We start from the raw sequence: 23,561 nt of genomic DNA on the forward strand, positions 1-23,561 counted from the left end.
ATGTGAATATGAATAATGTGTATGTGTGCATCAGCTGGCACAGTTCGTTAAATTTTAATGTACTTAATTTCCTAACAAATGTGTATACAACTACCTTACTTATAAACAACAAATTTTTACAATATTGTAGCAAGACAATAGCCTTAACCATCAAACGATTGGAGTAAGAAAGAATGGGATCAGGTTTTAATGAGCGGCTAAATAAGTGTAGCTTGCTTTAATGTGTGCGCATTGTGAGACACTGGATATGTTCCGATATACACTGACCTTCCGATGGACTACTGTAAGCCGTTCTTTTTTAACCAGCTATACTGGTTAAAACGGAACATAGTCAGGTATCTGTTATCCCGTATTTTGACACCGTCAAACGAAAATAATTTTCATTAAGAAGTTTCCTGTTCAACGAAAAAATTATTGTTTGAATATTGTTATAATTAAATATTTTATGAATATTTATAATATATTCAAGCTTAGTTAAAAAAAATTAAATTTTTTGTTAATTTTAATAAAAATAAATAAATTTTTATTTAATTAAAATGTTATTCTTTCATTTAACATGGTTGTACACAAACTTATTCATGTAATAAACAGTCGAGAAATTAAATTTTTTTTTTCGAATAACTATAAAAATAACCAAGATAAAAGCCATCAAGTTTTGTTTTTACTCATTCTAGCAAAACAGAATTTAACATGGATTACCTATGGTATACCATATGTAGCAATACACACACTAACGTCATTGCTCTTTTCAGACTTCTCTGTTTAATACCTGTCTTTAAAATGATTGTATCATCCGTATTTCTTGGCCGATTTTAATTTTAATTTCACTTTTTGTCATCTCGCTTATGGTTTTTTTTTCATATTTTGTAAAAAAATTCGAAAAATTAATTTCATGCAAATACCCAATTATGATGAATAATTAATTTATTTTAATAATTGACATGAACTATTAGAAAACTGACGCTGTTCGATTTTGATCACGTGGCCAAAGCTCTAAGAGTATCATACCTCTAAAACACCAATGCTTGCAGTACAAAAATGGTGTTGATTTATGACGTCATTAATTCCTTAGATCTCTGCCATAATATACTGGTAGTCTATAACAGAACGAATTTCTCTCCAGTAAGAGCACTGAACAGTGCTCGTAGTGTATATTGGAACGCAGCCACTGTTCCTTGCAATGCTAAACTGTCATTCATTATCTATGATAAACGTCAACTTAATTTAAGATTATGACATAAACATGCATATTATTTAAATTTCAGTAAAATAATCAATATTTAAATGTGATATACTTAAAATTTGTGCTATTTGTGATGTTCATTTAACAAACAGCAGTTTTTGATATTGCTGTTAAAAAAAAAAGGTATCGTCTTAAAATATACACTTGCATGTATATTATTAATTGTCACAATCTACTTTAATTGTAAATAATTTGTTGTTAGATCAAATTTTTCAACTATATTATGTCAGATGTTTTTACACATTATTTATAAAATGTTTTTAGTTAATGTAAAATGTAGTATCAGGCAAAACACCCTATTAAACTAATAAATTGAAAATGTATGTAAGATTTGATTATGAAAGTCAAAAATTTTTCAAAAATATTAATTAGAATAAAATTTATTCAAAAATTTCGGGAGAAAATCGGGAAAACTTTGTTAGGCATCTTCGCTTGTATCTCGGGATCTAATAAATAAAGGAAACTGTACGGCGTCCCATTTTCAAGCTTAAGATCTAAACATATAAGTTTCTTTTAAAACTCAAAAATTGTTTAAAAGGCAGTTACATCGGTTAGAAATCGTGAAATTTTACGGAAAAAATTATATGTAATTTGTTTAAACGTTCTTTACGTATAGTTGAAAATAAAATACCAATAATATAATATATGTCATGTTATTTTCCTATAAATGACAAATATTTTCCACTTCAATAGACATCTCTGACTTGATTTTTTCCGAAAATATGTTTCATTTGAAGTTCGCATGTATTGTAGTAGACTATCTCTAATCCAGTTATATTCGAGTTTCATCATGTTTATAATAAGTGTATGAATGTTCATTTCCAGAAAAATGCTTTAATAATTATGGTCAAGGTAATCTTTTACATAAATTATTTGAATTAGAGCATGAAATAATATTAAAAGTTATTTAATACGATAAATTTTGTAGTTCTTTCGAAAGATTCTATCGAATCGATTTAAGAAGATAAGAGGAATTTCTTATTCAAGTTTTAAAAGGCAATGCTGAATTCAAGACATTTAACGAATTACGATACCAAATTTATTGTCATTCGGTAAAACGCTCCATAGACAATATTCCGTGTTTCATCAGCGTCTATAAACCTGCGTATTTTGAGGGAAATTTACATTGTCTATTGGCAAACTAATTTTTCTAATGTGGAGTTAAATAGTATTAATCCCAAAGATTTTGGATGGGTAAAAAATGATAATAATATGCATCCGCCTGAAAAATTATCTGTATTAATATCAGCGATTGTTGAGCTGGTGCCCTGTTGCACTTGCAAAAAATGCACAACAATGTATTGCATTTGTTTAAATTCAGTAGTTACGAAAGGATAATTTTGGCGATTTTTGACCCCCTTCCCTACTCCCATATAAAGGTATATAAGATTTCTCGAACCCTCTTCTCCTTCTTACGAAAGAATCTATCTCGTATAAAATTTTTTTTCATAATTTAATGATTTTGTTGCTTGAAAACAAAATAATCATTTTTTATTTTCTAAATAATTTAAAGAAGAAAATAATTTTAAGATTTTAAAATTTTATTAAACAAGAATTATTTTGTAAAATAAGACGTAAATCGAAGTGTATTATTATAGAATGGAAAAAAAAATCATTCGTTATCCGAAATGGAACTAGATTTTTAATATTAATTTCGACTTACAAAATATTGCGTAAGACTGGGCTTTACTCCCTCCTCCCAAGATAAGGGCATGTAGAGATTTTTTAACGTAATTAATAAATGGCCCCTAGTCTGCTACAGTAAATGCGACTAATTCAAATACCGACATCTAACTTCAAATGATCATATTTCCGGGAAAAATCAAGTTAGAGATATCTACTAAATTGGAAAACATTTGTGTTTTATAGGACAATAAAATGGCATATTCATAGTATTGGTATTTTATTTTTAACTGCACGTAAAAACGTTTAAACAGACTAAATATAATTTGTAAAATTTCGGTATTTTGAACATTAACTTCCTTTTAAACAATATTTGGGTATTGCATGATACTTAAATTAAATGTTCAGACCTTTATCTTGAAAGTGAAATGCCGTAAAATTTTCCTATTTTCATTAAAATCCGAGATATAAGCGAAAATGTCTAAGAAAGTGCTATTTTCCCGTTTTCTCCCGAAATTTTTGAATAATTTATATTTTATTTTCTGTCATTCTAATTTATATTTTTGAAAAATCTTTCGGATGGGTTTTTTCGAGAATAATTTAATCCGTTTTAAAATTAATAAAATAAAAAAATCATATTTCAAAAAAAAAAAAAAAAACAACTTGATTTTCAGATTCAGCAGAAAAAAATAAACCAAAAATCGAAGGTCGTCCTCGTGGAACGAGATGAAAATTGGTTTAGCGACCGGAGTAGATATTTTTTGATTATTTTTTTACATATTCAGATAAAGTCAAGAATTTTGTGCATCTTTTATTTTAAACTTCTTGAAGGAAATTTATTTAAATTTTTATTGTAGAAAAACTGAGAGCACAAAACATCAAAAATATCGAACAGTATTATAATTCGTTGATATAATTCGATTAATTTCACTATCATTCGACTTCCCGGAACTTTGAGGTGGCAACCCTAAATATATGATCCCTAAATTATCCAAATTATTCAAAAGTTTTCTATAGCGGAAAATAAAGATTCAAGCTCTCTTCTCTAACAACAAATGCTGACTGATGTTTTGGCAAACTGTTTTTAACAACAATTTTAACATTCTGACACGTGCGTGATCGTTGCAAAAACAATTATTTATTGTATGTTTGGGTCTCCACTTAGACCTGCGGTCCTCGGTTTGCTGGCTGATGTTTTGGCAAACATTTTTTATACCATGTGTATGAAATATATCAAGGTATACTATGTTTATTCCCAAGTTCTCACACTCATACCTGCGGTCCCCGGTTGGCTGGCTGATGTTTTAGCAAACGGTTTTTAACATTCTGACAAAACATCAGCCACGTATCTATTCGTTGCAAAAATTTTTTTGCATGTTTCATTCGCCATTATGACTTGCGGTCCCCGGTTGGCTGGCTTTCTGGCTGGTTGTTGTTTTGGCAAACTGTTTGTAACATTACCAGACTCAGCGAAGCGGATGGATCAATAAAGATATTTTTTTAAGTTTTTAGATTCTAATTCTTTATTTCGTAGAATCTGTAAAATCGCGTTGATTATTCGAGGCATTTCTCCGACTCGAGCTATCGGCGTTATATAAGAACGTAGATGGATGCATTTATAAAAAAAAAAATAAAAATAAAATTTTGTTCAACCTTTTTTGGATTTTTGTTTTTGATAACATTTCGAACCTATCTCCCATGGTCACAAAGTGTGTACTTTAAAATAGTTTTTTTCAAATAGTATTATATTTTTGTTTAAAAAATTCCAAACGCGCGCCTTTTTGTAACCACGCGCCTGTAGACACGTGCGTACTTTGCCTTGTGGATAATCCGCTTCTGAGGATACAAGTTTCAGTTGAATAATTTATATCGTCTTTTTATTTTCTTACATAGGATTGACATATAATAATTCGTTGATTCAACTATTTCAGGTGATTATAATGGTTCGAGTATTATCAATACCTTTGTTTAAAAAACAGAATGTTAATTCAATCGAACGTTCTGTGTCAACATGTTGTGTAGCATTACCTAATAAATTATTGGTGGCCTCATCTTCAACGCATTGCATCGAAGTCAACAACGTTAATATTGAAGATATCTGTGATTTTGATGAAGACAACCCAACTTTTATACAATGTCCAACGTTTTCATTCCCAACTGTCGATTCTGTTAAACAAATTATACATTGTATTAATGGTAAAGTTTATTTATTAATGCTATTGGTTTGAGTGTATTTATTTAAGTTATTGATTATTAAAGTGTAATCGAAAAGTGTAGTAACAATCGTTTGCGCGCTTTTTCGTCTGGTTATAGAGAGAAATGCTAAATTTATTTTCTATAAACAGTATCATAAACAGATACTGAAGGAAATAAAGCATTTGGCCCAGGAATTGACTCCTCGTTAGTAGATTTCTATGGGAGCTGACGGAAAATGTTTGTCTGAATGTACTTAACAAAGTCATATCCATGCGAACTTGTGCTTTTTCAATTTACGCCCATTGGGTGGAAAAGAAGTACCCTACTTCTTGATACCTCATTCTCTTTATTTTAAAATATAAAAAACTATTGTATTTTATATTTTGGACAATTCGCAGCATTTTTTAATTTTTGAAAAATTTATTTTCTTCAAAACTTTGTTTATAATGATTTTTTAAACTTTTTTGACGTGATCTTGTTAAGCATATATGTATAAAAAAGGCTTCAAGAAACGAAAAAATTTTACGCCAGTTATTTAAACTTTTTTTTTTTTAGTTTACAATGAAGACGAAAATTCGAGAGTGTTTTGTTAATTAACAATTGTCCAACTTGTTGAAAAATTAACTTAAATATAAATTTCCGACGGAAATAAATTCTATAAAGTGTTTTTTCGACCGTTATCTCTATATTTCACCAATTTTAGCTTATTGACTAGACTAAGTGACCTAAATTAAAATATAAATAATTATCATAAAGTTTTATATAATTCATTAACAAAATTCAATATTGTAAACGCATTTTTCGTTAAATAATTAGAGCTAACACATATAGTTCTTTGTTCTATCGCTAGATAGACCCTTTCTTAGCATTAAAATTTCGTTATATATACTAGCTGTATTCGATGTGTATCGACAAATTCGCCATGCGAATGCACACACGAACAACAATATAAAACATACGCTAAAATGAGGGATAGAAGTGTTGTCAGATCATAGGGTTATGATTAAAAATCATGAGATCTGTCTAAAAAAACGTGTACGGGTCTCTGTGTAAAAAAAATCACATCGACCTGAAGTTTGATTTGGCTTGAAAGGACAAACAAACATTCTGGCATCGTGAATATTAATAATGTTATTATTCATAAACCTGTTTACTTTTACAAAATCAAATGAGTATCACGTAAGAATGAGATATGTTTTCGGGATAAAAAGTGATTCATATTACTCTCCTAACTATTTTGGGTTTCACGTACTTAAAATAATTTTCTAATTTAATATGTAATATACAATGTGTCGCATTTAAGATGAAGACACCCTCATATCTTTGTTATTTATAGGAATACCGATTTGAAATTTTGCACAGTCATACAGGGTACTTAACCGAACGCAATTTTTTGAAAGATTTGAATACATGAAAATATTAAATTTTCAATTTTTCCAGATTTTGCATTCCATAACATACTAGTTATAAAATTTAAAAATTAGCTATTATGACTAATGTGCTATGGAATTTAAAAACTAGACAAATTGATAATATAATCAAATATTTCAATCAACTAGTTATAAATTTCAGTAAGGAATAAAATATTGAAAAATTGAAAATTCGAATTTTGTCATGAAAATCGGTATAAAGGTATAAAAAATATTCTAAGCAACTTTTTCCAATAGTTTTTTTTTGATATCTCTAACCATCTCTGATGCTAGACAAAATATTTAGAATCGGGCCTATTCGCTAGTAAAGTATAACGCCATCTCGTATTTTATTTTGTAAACAGTGGTTTTTCTTATTTTCTTAATGATGATTACAGACGTAAAAATTAACTTTACTTACCCTTACGTACTGCCATTAACTCTTTTTTTCTCTGGTAAAAATTCTAAAATTAGATTTCGATGCTATTATTGGGTTTGTTTTCACAATTAACAACACAAGACTTTCGATTCGATCGTTTTTTACTCATTTTATTGAATATTAAATCATTATTTAATTCCATTTGTCAAATGACGTTTTGGCCAGAGACCTGGTAGACATTTTAGGGTAGATACCTCTCCCATAATATCCTAAAACAAAAATGCAGACCTGGCTAGAGTATATTTTAAAGATACCGCTACCCTCCAGCCAGGTCTGCATTTTTGTAATAGCGTATTATAGGATAGGTATCACACCTATCCAAAAATGTCTACCAGCTTTCTTACTATTTCTGCTAAACCACTGATTACAAAACACGAGATTGCACAAAGATCATTGGTCAAATATACTTTACTAGTGTATTTGAAAATTTGTTGTAGGCTGAGTTTAAAATTCTGATTTCGGTTAAGTATCTTAAAAAATGTGACCCATCAGCCTGTATAACTGGACAAAATTTCAAATCGATATTCTTAAAAATAAAGAAAATATAAGGATGTCTTCATCTAAAATGCCACACACTGTATAAAATCAAGACAAACTTTATGATAAGGGCTTATCAGAGTTGATAAAACTTTCCTTAAAATAAAATAAACAAAATTAAGGCGTAGAGAAAATTTTTAATATTAAATTTAAAAATATGCTTAATTTGAAATAGGAAATTACATTGCAACTATTGAAGCCAAATCAAATACTCGCCAAAATCGCACAACTAGCTATGTAAGAGTATACGCCAATTGGGATTCAGTTGCTACTCTTCAGCAATCGAAAATGAATCGTAGCGGTGTTAGTTTAGGTCAATCAGAATGTGGTAAGTTGTTATACCATAAATATTTTTATATTGATCATTTTTTTGTATTACATTTAAAATTACGTTAAAAAAGATTTAAATATTTTTACTTGTAATAATTTCGATTTTTGTTCCAATTTACTATATCAATTTTTATTTTATATAAATACGTATTTCGACTACAAAGTACTCATCATCAGTATGAATTAGCTAATCGTAATTACCTTATCGTTTATGTTACTTGTTGCTAACAGAGAATATATCGGTAAAACAGGAGCGAAAGTCTATGATAACTTTTATGGCATGGGATTTAATGTCATCTCTGAATGTACACAAAAATAAATTAGTATAATCGACAAAATAGATCTCGTTATTATCTTATATAATAATGTTCTTATCTTGAATAGTAAGGTTGTTTTCTTGCATAAAAATGATTACCCATTATTCTATTTGCATCGCATTAGAAAACTTATAGCATTTAATTTACTTTGAAAACTTATTTATAAAATTCAATTATAATAATTAAGTTGTATGTTATTTTTATACCATGTAAATATGAAATATACATAGTATATTAAGTTTTATACCATGTATATATGAAATATACATAGTATATTAAGTTTAGTCCCAAGTTTGTAACGCTTAAAAATAATGATGCTACAAAAAAAAAATTGGTATAGGTGTTCATAAAATCACCTAATTAATCCATTTCCGGTTGTCCGTCCGTCCGTCTGTGGACACGATAACTCAAAAACGAAAAAAGATATCGAGTTGAAATTTTTACAGCGTACTCAGGACGTAAAAAGTGAAGTCAAGTTCGTAAATGAGCATCATAGGTCAATTGGGTCTTGGGTCCGTAAGACCCATCTTGTAAACCGTTATAGATAGAACAAAAGTTTAAATGTAAAAAATGTTCGTTATCAAAAATTAAACATCTTTTGTTTGAAACATTTTTTCGTAAAAATCACTGTTTATCCGTGAGGGCGCCAATTAGGCGGAAATTTTATAATATGTACTATACTTGATTATCAGTTATGTATGTGTCACATGTTTGTATGTGTAATGTGATAAAGAAATCAACACTGACTATGCATGGTATTTCAACAATTAACTCAGTCAATTGTTTGTTTTCACTTGTTAAAATTGAATTTTTTAGATAATTTTTCAAAGTTAATTAAATATTACACGTTTTCTAATATGATGCAAATAGAATAATTACAATTTTCATACAAACTTGATTGATCACTTTATTTTGTGATGAACCTGAAAATAAAAAATTGAAACAAAGAGACCTTTTTTTAAATAATTCATTTCTGAATTATGGAATATACTTCGTGATCGAACAAAAAATTGTGGAAACCAAGCAACAATAATTAAAATTTTGATTGAAGGTTGTTTCTAGAGTATGTAAAAAATATTTAAAGAAACATAAAGTAAAGAATCAATGAAGCTGAATGATTTGATATTCTCTGATTTGATGATATTTATAAAGAAATAATAGGGATGTCGAATAGAATTGTTAAATTCTAAAGTGTCTTTACTACTTTCCTTCTCTTTCTATTGTCAGATTGAAAGTTGGTATGAAAATAAGTACGATAAACCAAGAACTCGGAGCTACCTTCAAATTTGCAACACTAGCCTTTATAGTCATGAAGAAAATCATGACTATAAAGAAAATCATGACAAATATAATTAACTTATGTTTTTTTCATCCATTTAAAATTATTGAATAGAGTTAGTATGAAAATAACAACAATAAACAAAAACTTGCTCATCGATTAGAGTGAAGGGAAATTTGTTATAAACAAATTAATGATTTATACGGCCATAGCTCCTAAACAATTGAAAATTTACCAAAACAACAGTCGAATAGAATTGTTAAATAGTTTTTGTTTATTGTTGTTATTTTCATACTAACTCTATTCAATAATTTTAAATGGATGAAAAAACATAAGTTAATTATATTTGTCAGGATTTTCTTTATAGTCATGATTTTCTTCATGACTATAAAGGCTAGTGTTGCAAATTTGAAGGTAGCTCCGAGTTCTTGGTTTATCGTACTTATTTTCATACCAACTTTCCATCTGACAATAGAAAGAGAAGGAAAGTAGTAAAGACACTTTCTCCAAAAATGATCCGATCGTAACGAAATATTTTAATGCCTAGATTTCCGGGGTAGCAATCGACCTGAAAAACCAAGAAATATCAGGGAAGACTTTTTGTAGGCCAGGGTATGGATTTAACGATATCTTGGATATAAAAATAAAACCAAATATTTAAAGTAACACAATTTTATATAAAATTTTTGCACACAAGTTTATCTAAATTTCAAACAGCTGTATCTCTAAGAAAAATCATCTAGTTTGGAAGCGAAAAAAAAAATGTTTATGACAAAGTTAAGACTACTCGAGGGCTTGTTTATTGTTCTTGAAAATGAGCTATAAAAAATTGCCGTACGAGCTTTTTGAACCGAGATATTCGCTTTCAAAATTGACCCTTCCTGATTTAAAATCGTTCTGAAATAATCATTGCAATTTTTCTCATATCGTACGAAATCATAAACTGCCTTCTTTTAAGCCCTAATATTGATTTGTAAGAACTCTTATCACTCTCCCACTCTTCGTTTTGAAAACATGCCAAAAAACCGATTTTTCCATAGGCGTTTTTTCACCTGACCGCCATTTTATGAAAAAGGCGTTATCTTAAATCTGATCATGCTCATTAGAAACCTTGTACTTTCTAGTTTTGGAATCTATTGTTCAAAAACATTTATCAGCCCCTGCCGAAAGTTTATTTATTTTTATTGAAAATTAGCTACACAAAGTTCCCGTACGAGGTTTTTGGACTAAGATATTCGCATTCCAAGCAAATTAGACAGCAATAAATTTTTATTAAAATGTTTATTCAACTTACTAAGCGTGGAAATGTTACAAATATGGAAATGATTTGTTTTTTGACTTGTTTTAAAGACGAAAGTGAGGGAGTGATAAAAGTTTTTACAAAACAATATGCCAGGCATTTAAAACAAAGTTTCATTTTTATAATGATAAAAAAAAATTTCAATGAGATTATTATTTAAAAAAATACATCCAGGCGATTTAAAACAAGATTTAAAATCCAGGCGGGTCAATTTTGCTTGGAAAGCGAATATGTTGGTCCAAACAGCTCGTACGGTGGGTTTTTATAGCTCATTTTCAAAAGAAATACAAAGTTTTAAAGTGTTCTTAACAAATTTGTTTCAAGATAATTTTTTTAATTTCGGTACGCTTCTAAACTTTGTATAAAATTTAGGGATAGCATTTCTCATTCTTTCAACCCTCCGTTCAAAGTGGCAAGAGATGCATAAGCATTTTTAAGCCATGGATTCTAAAAGTAGAAAGAAGAAGTTTCAAATGAGGTATTTCGAGTCCATATTCGATTATTTTTCACAGAGATACAGCTGTTTGAAATTTTGTGTCTTTTTTTTTTTTTTTTTTTGTTCTGATTTTGATTTTACCTTATATTTTTTATCAGATTATCAGAGAATTTCAAATTACGATATCTCAAATGATCAAGGGATTTTTTCTATAATGATGAAAAAATTTAAGGAATTCAAATGACCAATTCGACCACCACTCTAAACTCAATTAAATTATAGATATGTTAGCTTTCTATTAACGACGTTATGCTTCTAAATACTAGAGTGTATACTGTATAGCGTAAATCTGCGGTTCGAATCCTGACTTAATATTTTATTACCCATACTTTAGTTCAAAAAATGCTTGCGTCGAAATTTTGAGATTTTAAATTTACATATGTTTTAGGTATGGTTCAACCAATGAGAGCAAGAATTGCAGGACGAGTAACACCATCTGTTACCCAATCGGGAGATGTTAGCAGTTTAGAAATGATTGAAATACCCGTAAAAATGTCTCCTAATTTAATAGCCTGTTGTCAAGTATGATTTTTTTTATAATTAAATTTTAATCGCGCTCATTTAAAAAATAATTCAATCATTGATGTTTTACATTTTTTATACGATAACGATGTGCACTTTTTTGACAGTGACAAATATGACATTCTAATAAATTAGAAAAATTGGTGAAGGAAAAAATTCTAAACAAATAATTAAATTTTTTCGATTAATGATTTAAAATTCGAATAATTCGAGATTGAAAAAATTGATTTGCCTTAAAAAATGTTTTGAACGATTTTTTTTTCAAAATTTCGTTTTGTTTCTGTAGATACAATACGAACCAAGTTGTGGATGATTGAAAGTGTATTCAACGTTATATAACGCAAAACCGTAAAATTAAGTAATTAAAAAGACATACCAAATGACTGTTGTAGAAACCGTTAGGATAAATTATTTATTCGATGAAAAAAAAAAAAAAACAATGACATTTAAATTTACTTTATTAATGGCCACTCTTGAAAGAGAAGTTCAATTTAAATTTTTTTTAAATTTTTGAATTTCCATATTGTGTCTACAAGAAGAAAAAATTTTTTGCTTTTCATATTATTTTGCTAGCCATAACTTTTCAATAAAAAGGGAGATTTTCGAGTTATTAATGAAAAATCGTTCAAAATTTTATACTTTTTATGAAAAATTAACTTTTTCAGTTATGAATTGCTCAAAAAATATATTTACTCACAACATCTGGTAAAATATATATACAGTGAAACCTGGTTAAGTGGGACATCAACGGACCTGCAAATTGTCTCACTTATATATACTTACCCAGTGTATCAGGTATAGGTATAAATACATATCCGTCTCATTTACAGAGGATTTCATTAATAGAGGTCAGAATACAGCTTATTTCAGTTTTATAGGTGCCATTATTAAATAAAATAACGTATTATCAAATTAAATATTATAATACTGGAAAATTTTACAGACCGAAACTTTTATGTTACGAAGTTGCTTGATCCATGTGAGCCAACACACTGTTCAAGTTCAGGATATTTTGATAAACATACACGTTTTAGTTTACCTTGTCCTTCACAACATTGTGATTTAATTTAATCTTTACTCTGAATTATTCTACAAAGAGTAGATTTTGCCACATTAAATTCGACACAGACTTCATCGCGTGTCTTCCCACTTTCATACTGATAACGATTTGAGCCTTCGTTACGACATTTTTCAAATAAACATCCGTATGATAGTAAAGCAAAACTAAAACTAAAGGTCATTGAGGCTCAAAATTAGTTAAGTGCGGAATTTGCGAATAGAATAAGAATAAGTAAACAAACAAAACGATGTTATCTTAGTTCTCAGTTGCAGAGGTTAATGCATATAAAATTCACTCGCTGTCTAAGTTATAAAGGTAACTATGCCGACAAAATTGTTTCGTCTCACTAACAGAAGTAATTCAGTGCCAAAGAGTTGGGACCTCAGCATGAGTTCCAGCTATAAAGGTTTCTCACTTATCCAGGTCCATATGTAGTACAAGTTTTATTTTAACGACAAAATTCCACAAGGCCTATAAATTTTGTATATACAGATACTTTTTTACAAAAATTTTTTACTAACAGGCAATTTTTTTACACAAATATGTTTAAAGTTGTCTAAAAATAACGAACGATTCAGATACTTTTACAAACCTATAAGAACTTAAAAACCATGTTGGAGGTTTACTGGTATTTGAGGTGAAAATAATATTTGATTTACTTATTAGTATCATTTTCTTTCTATAATTTCATTTTTTTAATCTAGTCTAGTTAACAAGTTCAAATTGGTGAAATATAGAAATAATGGTCGTAAAAATACATGCGATAGCTCATTGTATTCGGAATGATGTCTAAAAAATGTGCCAGAAGCATTTTTCAGCACACACAAAAATTGCAAAAGTTATAAACAATTAAAAATAAAAAAGGGCTTTCGTTTTTCGCCAATATTTCATAAGATATAAATATTTAATAAACTTAAAAAAACGATTCTTAAAGAAGAAGAAATTTCAAATGAAAACTCTCGCTCCCGGAAGTCTCCATTATTTTAATTTAACGATGAAAACAGGTCTTTTTGCGTCATTTTTAAATTGTTGATATATCGTTTTAGACGAGTATCTCACAGTAAATAATTTTTTTAAAGTATTAAATCTTAATTTAAAAATTTGGAAAAATTATCGTGTATTCTTAACACGCTATAAGAGCATTTTTTATCTTTATTATCATTCGAAATTTATCTTAAAGTGAATTTTTCAACAAGTAAGCCAATTGTTTTTTCAGAAAATGTTTATTCAGAACGAAGCCAAAAAATTTTACGCCATTTTTCTGAAAAACGCTTTTGGCACATTTTTCTAGACATCATTCCGAATCCAAAGAGCTATCACACGTACGACAATTATTTCTATATTTCATCAATTTGAACTTGTTAACTAGACTAATCGATAAAATTTCCATTTACAAATAATATTTTGAATGCAAAAATTCTCTATATATACAAAATTTATAGGCCTTGTTGAGAATTTTGCAGGCATTTTATCGTTAAAATAATACTTGAACTACATATTTATATTATCTTAAAATTTTTGTATTCGATATTTAAGATATAACCAACAAAATAAAAATAAAACAGTGAAAATCAATAAATATATAAAAGTATACATAATTTTCCAGGTGCTGTGAGAATAGGGGTCCCGAAAATAATTTTAAAAATTAAAAAGCTACAATTTTAAGTTTATAAACTACTCGTTTCGGAATTTACGTAACCAAATTTCTAATTCGCTTGTAGTAAATGTAGATAGACATTTTTTTTACATTCCTCTGTCCATTTCTGTAATTATTTTGAATGTAATAATTTTCAGTGCAGCCTAGCACTGCGGCTGTACATTCAGAGTAAATGCGCAAATCGTTAATGTATAACGTTGTTTCTTGTGTCATTTTTTAATGTCTGTCCATATTTTAGGGAAATCGATTTAATCTAAAAAAATTTGAAGTTAACTGGACTACATTCTTAATTTTACTGAATATTATAGACAGTAGAGGGCATCCACGAATGATAAATTATGCTACGTTTCTTTTTAAGTTCTTATCCAGGAAAGAACCCATGTGGCCGGCCGATGCTAATGTGATGCTAGCGGAAGAGGGCAAGAAAAATTGTCGTCAATTTCCAAGCTAAAACTGATACATTTAGCTTCTCTTCCCTCGGCAACAGTAACGTTCGTTAACAGTTCGCCAGAATTTTTACTATCTTAGTGGATCTAACGACATCCTTTACTCCTCTTACTTTCGTATCCTTAAGTTACATCTCTTCCTGCAAAACGGATTTTGAAACTTTTTGTAGAGATAAGCTAAACTTGTATAACTTTTCTCACATTTTTTAGTATAAAATGAGTAAAATTAGAGAAAATTAAAATTGGAATAATTTGAGCTCCATCTCGGTTCTATACATTGAGCGGTTCTGCAGCCATGATTAACGCGCAAAGACTATATTCCCTTATCGCGCGTCTGCCAACGCCAGGCAGTTTTCCGCCGACAGCAAGAATTTTTTTATTATTTCCGTCCCGTGGCATAATTTTTCATTCTGCTGCGCAGAGAAAATTTTAAAAAATGATTTATATAATTTTTTCCTAGGTTTCTGGAAATTTATTAATTGCTTCCGAACGACGTTTAACAATATATAAATGTGTGATAAAAGTTCATGAAACATCAAAGCAAATATTTTTAGACTTTGATGCAATACCACAATATTTTGAATTAAATTTTATACCCACGAAAATTTCACTAACCGAAAACTATATATCAGTGTTCAATCCAAGTACATTCTTTGTATTTAAAGTTTTTCAATCCAAAGTAATGTCTAAAAAACAAAGCAACAAAATCAATCATAAACAAAATATTTGTATGTAAATCCATGCTACAGTTACGAGCATAAAAATCGACTCAATAATTTATCAAAAACTACTTATTATTTAGAAAAAATCCGAAAATTTACTGTATTTTATGTATTCTGTTAATTTAAAAATTGTTTACCATGTTTCAAACCCCGGGGGCATTCTTTTTAAATGTGTTAGTAACCCACAATAACGCCCAAACATGGCAGCTGCTATCGCTAATATTATATTTAAGGAGTTATTTTTTCCAGTAAAAAACATTAAATTTGGGTTCGCCTGTAACGTTTTTTGTTGAAATTCTCAACATATTCAAGTCTTCGTGGATTTTTTGGCTTCTTAGGCGGTATCCATAGCTCATATAATTAAAATTTTTCAAAGTTTGAAAAATCTAGACAAAATTTATTTTAAGAAAAATTTTGTTAGGAGTTCAAAAAAAATAATTTTTGTTCGATCAGACATCGACTTCATTTGTTTATTTAAGAATTTATAAAAGAATTAAACATTTTTATTCAAATTTTCGCTTATAGCTCCGCTTCTAGAGATCATAGAATACTCAAATAAACTCTTTTTACTGTATAAATCATAATGAAATAATGGGAAATGAGAGTACTTTGGAGGGCTAAAGGTATAATTTTTATGCTGCGGCTGACGCAACCCTCTGGTGCGTGCTTGACTGTTTCTTCTGAAGCGTCAGCTGTGGTCCCTCAAAGTGAAGTTAACTAAACTGATGAAGTTAACTAAGGATGTTCGTTTGTTTGTTACGCTTCACGCAAAAACTAGCGAATGGTTTTTAATGAAACTGTACAGCAATATAGCCCATACATCAGAATAACACATGAGCTATAAATTATAAAGATATAGATATTAAAAAAAAAAAAAAAATTTAATTTAATCTGACATTTACTATTTTAAATTTTTACAGACATCTTTAATTTATGGTTCAAAATGATGATCACAGATGGAGCAGATTAATCATTTTGAACCATAAATTAAAGATTTATGTAAAAATTAAAATAGTAAATGTTCATGGCCACCGTTTCTGATCTACTCAATGAATTATGACTATTTTACAATTTAAAAATATTGAAAACTGTGCATATCTTTGAGCTGCGTAAAACAAATCACTTGAAGTGTTATGAAAAGGGGGTAATTGAGGTCAAGAGAGGTGGAGGCTATAAAGCGGTGGTTTTTACTTTTAATCCCAGTGAAGCGGGCGGGTATCAAACTAGTACTTATATAAAACAAGGAAGAACAACAAGATGAAGGTTTCTTTACAAAACTTATCAATCAGCATTTACCGCAGAATGATAAAAAGTTCCGGATATATTTTAGGCTAAATGTCCTTCAGTTTAATTATGTTTTGAATCTTATAAAGGATGATATTAGAACAGATTCTTCACACAGATATCAGTATACCCTATCACCCGTGAAGAAGTTTTTCGTCACCAACACTTGAAACCACTACTTTTGAAGTCATTTTTGTTAACTAATTAATTAATTTTTTTATGTTGTTTAAACAAATTTTGTATGTGGTTGCGTCTGCATCAGTAGTTCCGTTTCATGATAATAACTACTTTTTTTTTCTAATTAATTTATTAAAAAATTAATTCAAACCTTTATTTATAGTATAATTTTTTTGGAACTTTTAAATGGTCCTAAATTTTCCGAATTCCTGACGAAATTTTGCATAAAATACATTTTTTACAGACTTTTTCAACTTTGTCGGACAAAATTTCCCTTGGATACCGGACTTCATTACAAAATGGTCTTTCGCCAGTAATGTCTCATTGTTAAGCAAAGTGTATTCATCCAGTTGAATGGAGAAATAAATCATTGCAGATTATTACTAAGAGAGCTTTCAATATTATAGGTTGTCATTTTTTTAATTATCAAGTGCGTTTTCTTGTACCCCAGTCCATTTGTCGAAATCAAGTCGCAAAATTCGTTATGTCATGAAATGCTTATTCATTATAAAACAACGGCATTTCATATTTTACGAAAATAAAGCAGTTTGTCTTTTATCTTTTGTTGATTCGTCTAATCATGTGTGGGCATATCATTTTTTAAGGTTGTCCTGACAATTTATATAAATAACTGGTCAACAAAATTTGATTTTTTTTTTTTGCCACATTGATCCGATAGACTTTTCTTATAGTTTTTGAGGGTTCTGAATTCGAATTCAGAATTTCTCTAATACATAAGGTTTTCGAAATATTTTTAGCTCTAATAGGGAAAAATTCGTTTTTTAGTTATATTCGAAATTCCGTAACACCAGTATGTAAATCTTTTTTCATATGAAAAATTGGAAGATTTCTTTTTCCTTCTCTCTTCCTTTAAAATAATTTTTTGTAACATTCCGATATCCTTTTTGCTCTACGAGAAAACATATGACATTTATTATAGTTAAAATACATTGTATTATTACTAATATAAGTATTTATGTATAATTAATTAATTCTAAACTTATAATATATTTATATATTACCTATTCTATTTCTGGGAAAAATTCAAAATGGCTTTTAAGGGGAATTAATGATATTTTCTGATGACGTAAATTTTTTCGTGAGAAAAAATTATGCACCGGTGAAATATGACCTCGAAATAAAATGAAAAACAAGTTTTTCCATGTTAAGGGGCGAATTTCTCGATAACGTGACGTGCTGAAGCAATTTTGCGCTCATATTCATATTCAGCACGTCAAAAAGTAAAGTCATGCTTGTGTGGCAGAATTTGTGGTGACCAGTGTAATTAATTACAATTTAAAAATTGAAATGTAGGGGTAAAACTTCAGTTTAGCGACTTTTCTTAGAAGAAGTTACTAGAGCGTCGAGAAAAACCCAAATTAATCATTTTTTACGTAGATTATGAATCCGTTTGCGAAATTTTGAAAAATTATAAGTTTTTCTTTAATTAACGAAATTAATTACAAAATTTCATTGTTAATGTTAATGTATGTTTATTGCCTAAAGATGAAAAATGGATTAATTTAATTAAAAATAGGTTGTTAATTACCTTATTTATTAGTAAATATGCTTAAAATGTACAAAAAATTATAAAAATATAGTCAGTAAATTAATTTCTTTCAGTAACTTTCTAACTATTAATAAAAATGGCGGATTTTGCACTTATATGTTTTAAATCATAGAGGTAATAACATAGAGGTTTAAATACATAGGAAACGCAATAAGTGAATTATTGACTGCTAAAAAAGAGACCGAAAAAAGTCCGTTCTTCTCTCTTTGTCTCGTAGCTTGGCAACGAATAATATCTCGTAGACTAGATATTTAAATAAAAATTTATTTATTTAATTCAATTTACAATTGTATAAAGCGTTAAGTAACAACAATTAAAAATAAATATTATAATGAAACAAATTATCTAACAATCCGAACGTATGTCAAACGATTGTAATAATAAGTATGATTTGTACATTAGATAGTTCACTTTATATATGCTTTTAAAATACTGCTTAGTAATTAAGGGATGTGTTTTAAAAGATCCTTTTTGTATATGATCTTTTGTACATCACTTTAGACCGTCCAGATGTTTTAACATTAATATTATTATAAGATATTTCTCTTAATATTTAAAGGTCAGTTTTCTGAGAAACTATTTGAGTATAGAAATATTTAAAATAAACGTTCTAAAATAACTATTCTAATTTATGTTAACTAATAAACAAATGCGTAACATGCACATGTTGCATTATATTATGGTTTTAAGTAGCTACAAAAATATAACTAACAGAGAATATATAATTTACGCGCGAATATTTTGAATTAATGTATAAACACGTACATACAAAAATCTACCGAAATCAATTTACTGCATATGATTTTCATTGAAATCTGAAGCAATTAATTAGAATAACGCTGTTTCGAATGTTTTTGTTCTTCCAAACAAGAAAATTTTCAAAGTATTAATATTCCTAACCTAAAATATCACAAAGCCAAAATAAATTGTCACATCATTGACAACACATGTTTATATATACTATACTATACGCGAACTTTGTTTAGGTCTCTCTCTATAACGATCAACCGTTTGGATGGTAACTTTACGGTTCTGTTATTACTTCTATGGTTAAAATAGAAATTGACTTTACCGGCTACATAATGCGCTAAAGTATTTTAAAAAAATCAAGAAATACACTCAAGAAATGCATTTCACACCAAAATTTATGATTTGTTTTAATATTGGTTCACATTTTGTTTTACTCGTATTGATAACATCTTAAAATGAAAATTCCATATTTACATGCGTGGAGACGAGAGGGGGGCCGAATTCTTTGTAAATAGTTGCATCAGGATAGTGAGGAGAGTCTAAGGCGCGAGTTTGATTTTAAAAAAATATTTCGCATTTGTATAGTATTTCATTCATTTGATCGCATGTGTTCGTATTTATTTCGGTAAGTAGTAGTTTGTATATTTTTTCACTTCAAATTAAAATTGGTTATTCGCTTAGTTCCCTCCTACTAATTATTGATAACTGGGAGATGTAAGCCCGTCTCCTGACGGTAGTAATTCGTATAAATTTAAACAGGAAGCTGATCAAAAATAAATTCCGATTTTTGTCCCAATTTCTTAGATCATTTTTTGTATTATATACATTCCTATTTCGACTACGAAGTAGTCATCATCAGTATGAATTAACCAATCGTAATTACTCTTATATTGTTTAATACTTCTTGCTAATTTGGCGACGGTATACACCCTGCTGGTGTGTCGTGTGTTCTTTTTATCATGTTCTAAGTAACTTATAAATTTTGACATCGGCCAATCAGCTTCGATCAGGTTACTAGTATTTTTCCAATAGGCCTTTTCATCATGTCATACGCGCAAGTGCAGAGTTTATTTTTTTCGTACTGACAGCAATAAGTAGGACTAAGATAGAAGATATTTGTTATTCATTTTATCACATTGGTTATAAATCATTTAGTACGAAACAAATGTGAATCGTGATTTTAAAATGAAAAGCCCTATGAGCATGATCCTTATAGGTTTTATCACCTGATTTTAATAGTTAAAATAAAAAATAACAAGTGAAAACAAACAATTGACTGAGTTAATTGTTGAAATATCATGTATAAACAGTGTTGGTTACTCAACCACATTACACATATACCTGTCACACATACATAACTGATAATCCCATACTAATACATGCTATAAAATTTGCATCTAATGTGTGCCCTCGTAAGTAAATAGTGATGTTTACAAAAAAATGTTTCAAACAAAAGTTGTTTATTTTTTTATAAGGAACATTTCTAACATTTAAACTTTTGTTCTATCTCTAACGGTTTACAAGATGGGTCCTACGGACCCAAGACCCAATTGCCCTATGTTGCTCATTTACAAACTCGACCTCACTTTTTACGTCTTGAGTGAGCTGTAATAATTTCGGTTTGATATCTTTTTTCGTTTTTGAACACTTATACCAAAATTTTTTTCGTACCATCAATATTTTTATGCCATTCATGAGGGCGCTAATTAATTACTATATATATTTTATATATACATGATATAAAAAGTCAAAACTAAAATTTCAAATAAAAAATAAATTATGAAATTAAATAATTTTTCAATTTAAAAATCTATTATTAATTCATTTAAATATTTCAACATAAAAATAGATTTTCACAAATTAAGAATCGAAAAAATTAATTAATTTTTTTATTTTAACTTTCCAATTCTTATTCAATCTAAATTTGGAATAGGTTCATTATCTAAGTTCATTGATTTATAGACCAGTTTTTGAATTAAATGCTTTCATATGCGTCTAATTCGCTATGCTTGGGTACTGATTTTAAAAGTTTTCAATTAGATTTGTCGCTTTTATGATCGTTTTTGATAACGTGAGCGGCTAAACAAGATTTTTCGATTCTACCATGTTTTAAGTATCCTATATGTTCTTTAAATCTTATAACAATTTTTCGTCTGCTTTTGCCCACATATTTCTTTCAAAAATTTTGACACCCAATTCAATAAATTCCCGATTGTTGTTCGTTGCTTATTTTATCCTTAGGACTTATCAGTAATTGTTTTTAGGAGTTCCAATTTAGACTAACAGGTTATTTGCCATTTGTCAATACTATTTTCACTTCGGTGCAAGAGAAACTAGCGCTGCTAGTAGTACAACATACATAAATAAGAGGAATATATTTTGTAATATTTATAAATAAGAGCATAAATTAACATAAGATTTTCAATTCTATATTTTATTTGAAACACGCGCCATTTATTAAATACGTACATAAAATAAAAATACGATTATTTGAAGGAAATTGTATAAATCTCACTGCTATCTATTGAAAATTTATTTAAACTTAGCAGTAAATTCAATCCTTTCTCTATGAAAAATCTGAAATTCTTAATAGTCCAACGTTCTATGACTAACGCCTTAGACCGCTCGGCCATTTAGGCTCTAATTGAATATGAATTGAATAATGATAAATAATTTCGTCTAATCAATTGTTCATAAACTGACATCTCGATCTCATAGTTGTGGCAAGCGTGTGGGTCCAGTACCATTTGTGTTACATGAAACGTAATACCGTTCCAATAATTGAGGAACCACTGCGACCATGTGCTGCCACATCGTTGTCTTAAAATGGCGAACGATCTTAATCATATACATAGAGTGTGTCCATACATATTTACTCTTGTGTACATGCATATTTAGAGAGATCTGCGTAGATTTACTCTAGGGGGAGTTCTAAACAGCTGTTAATAGAGCAGGATAGAGGAAAATGTTGGTCCAATGTAAACAGTTCGCTTAGGGTTTCTCTATACAAATATTCAAACGTTTAAATTTTGAGTCGATTTTTGCTCACGAATGTAGGTATATGATAAATAAAAATTAATATTTTGTTTATTTTTTGTAGCATTAAACAACGATTCATGCATTGACTATACTAAATTATGTGATAATGATTCATTTGTTATAAAATTACCCATGATCACCAGAGAGAATGTTCTTATGTATAAAAATTTACCATTTATGAATTCAGCAAATATTTCAGTTACAATCAAATCTAGTTCACCGATTGAAGTAAGTCTTTTTTTTTTAAATTATTTACTATAAACCTCGATTTTTGTATCAAATTTCAGCTTATTATTTAACATTTTGTACAAAAAAAAAAAAAAAAAATTAAATTAAACAGGTACAGTACGATAATTTGCTACTCAGTAAGACCAGGGCTTCCGAAAACTGGGATGTTATGGAAAAGTCCATTATGCGATTTATAAATAAAATAAAACACTGAAGAAATACCTTTGGAATCTATGTATTTAAGTGAAACTGCATTTATAATGCATATACTCTGTATAAAGGGTGTCTTTCTTTTTTAAGTTGAAATATGCTTGAAACTCCATAAATAACTTTTATTGATAAAAATGCTTCAAACGAAAAATGTTGGATGTGTTTACGCAGTCATTAAACGTGACCTTGGTTTTCAAGCTCACTCTACTCCATAACTGGTAATCGATAGATGAACACTATAGATGAAGTTTTTATTGGTTAATAACATTTTTTGTTCGAAACACTTTTCCGCAAACCGTACAGTTTAGGCAAAAACGGACTGAAAAGTTTTACTTAAAATTGTTTTTTCGTATCAAAATTGTTATTTCCCATAATTGTTTCTGCGAGGTCTAGGCAATCTTCGAAAAAAAAAGTTCTAATAAATCCAATAAAAGTGGTTCGTTTTTCTATAAAGACCATTTTAGTTCAAATTGAATGAACAAATGCACGAAAGGTAGATTTTTGCTATCAATTACTGTCTAAACTATTTGGTTTACAAAAAAACGTTTGCGTATTTATAAAGAAAAACTTTCTAATTTAAAGCGTTCATCTAATATTTGTCAGTTAAGTAGTAGAGTGAGGTTTTAATTGAACCTGAAAACTTAACTAATTGTTTTCGTTTGAAGTATTTTCCTCGATTAAATTTATTTATCGAGTTTCAAGCATATGTCAACTTAAAAAAGACATC

The 23,561-nt window shown here is 28.8% G+C and overlaps 1 protein-coding gene across 1 annotated transcript in view; it reads left to right on the plus strand.

The window, feature by feature from the left end:
• The first annotated feature begins 1,310 nt into the window (after positions 1 to 1,310).
• Positions 1,311 to 23,561, plus strand: part of LOC123302840 — a 68,716-nt gene continuing 46,465 nt past the window's right edge. The window contains exons 1-6 of the mRNA XM_044885930.1: positions 1,311 to 1,366; positions 4,798 to 5,062; positions 7,623 to 7,775; positions 11,558 to 11,691; positions 15,315 to 15,582; positions 22,458 to 22,624. Coding sequence (XP_044741865.1) covers positions 4,807 to 5,062; positions 7,623 to 7,775; positions 11,558 to 11,691; positions 15,315 to 15,582; positions 22,458 to 22,624 — 978 coding nt within the window. The 5' untranslated portion in view covers positions 1,311 to 1,366; positions 4,798 to 4,806. The remainder of the gene's footprint in view (positions 1,367 to 4,797; positions 5,063 to 7,622; positions 7,776 to 11,557; positions 11,692 to 15,314; positions 15,583 to 22,457; positions 22,625 to 23,561) is intronic.

This window comes from Chrysoperla carnea, chromosome X (assembly GCF_905475395.1).
Source record: "Chrysoperla carnea chromosome X, inChrCarn1.1, whole genome shotgun sequence".
Taxonomy (NCBI): Eukaryota; Metazoa; Arthropoda; class Insecta; order Neuroptera; family Chrysopidae; genus Chrysoperla; species Chrysoperla carnea.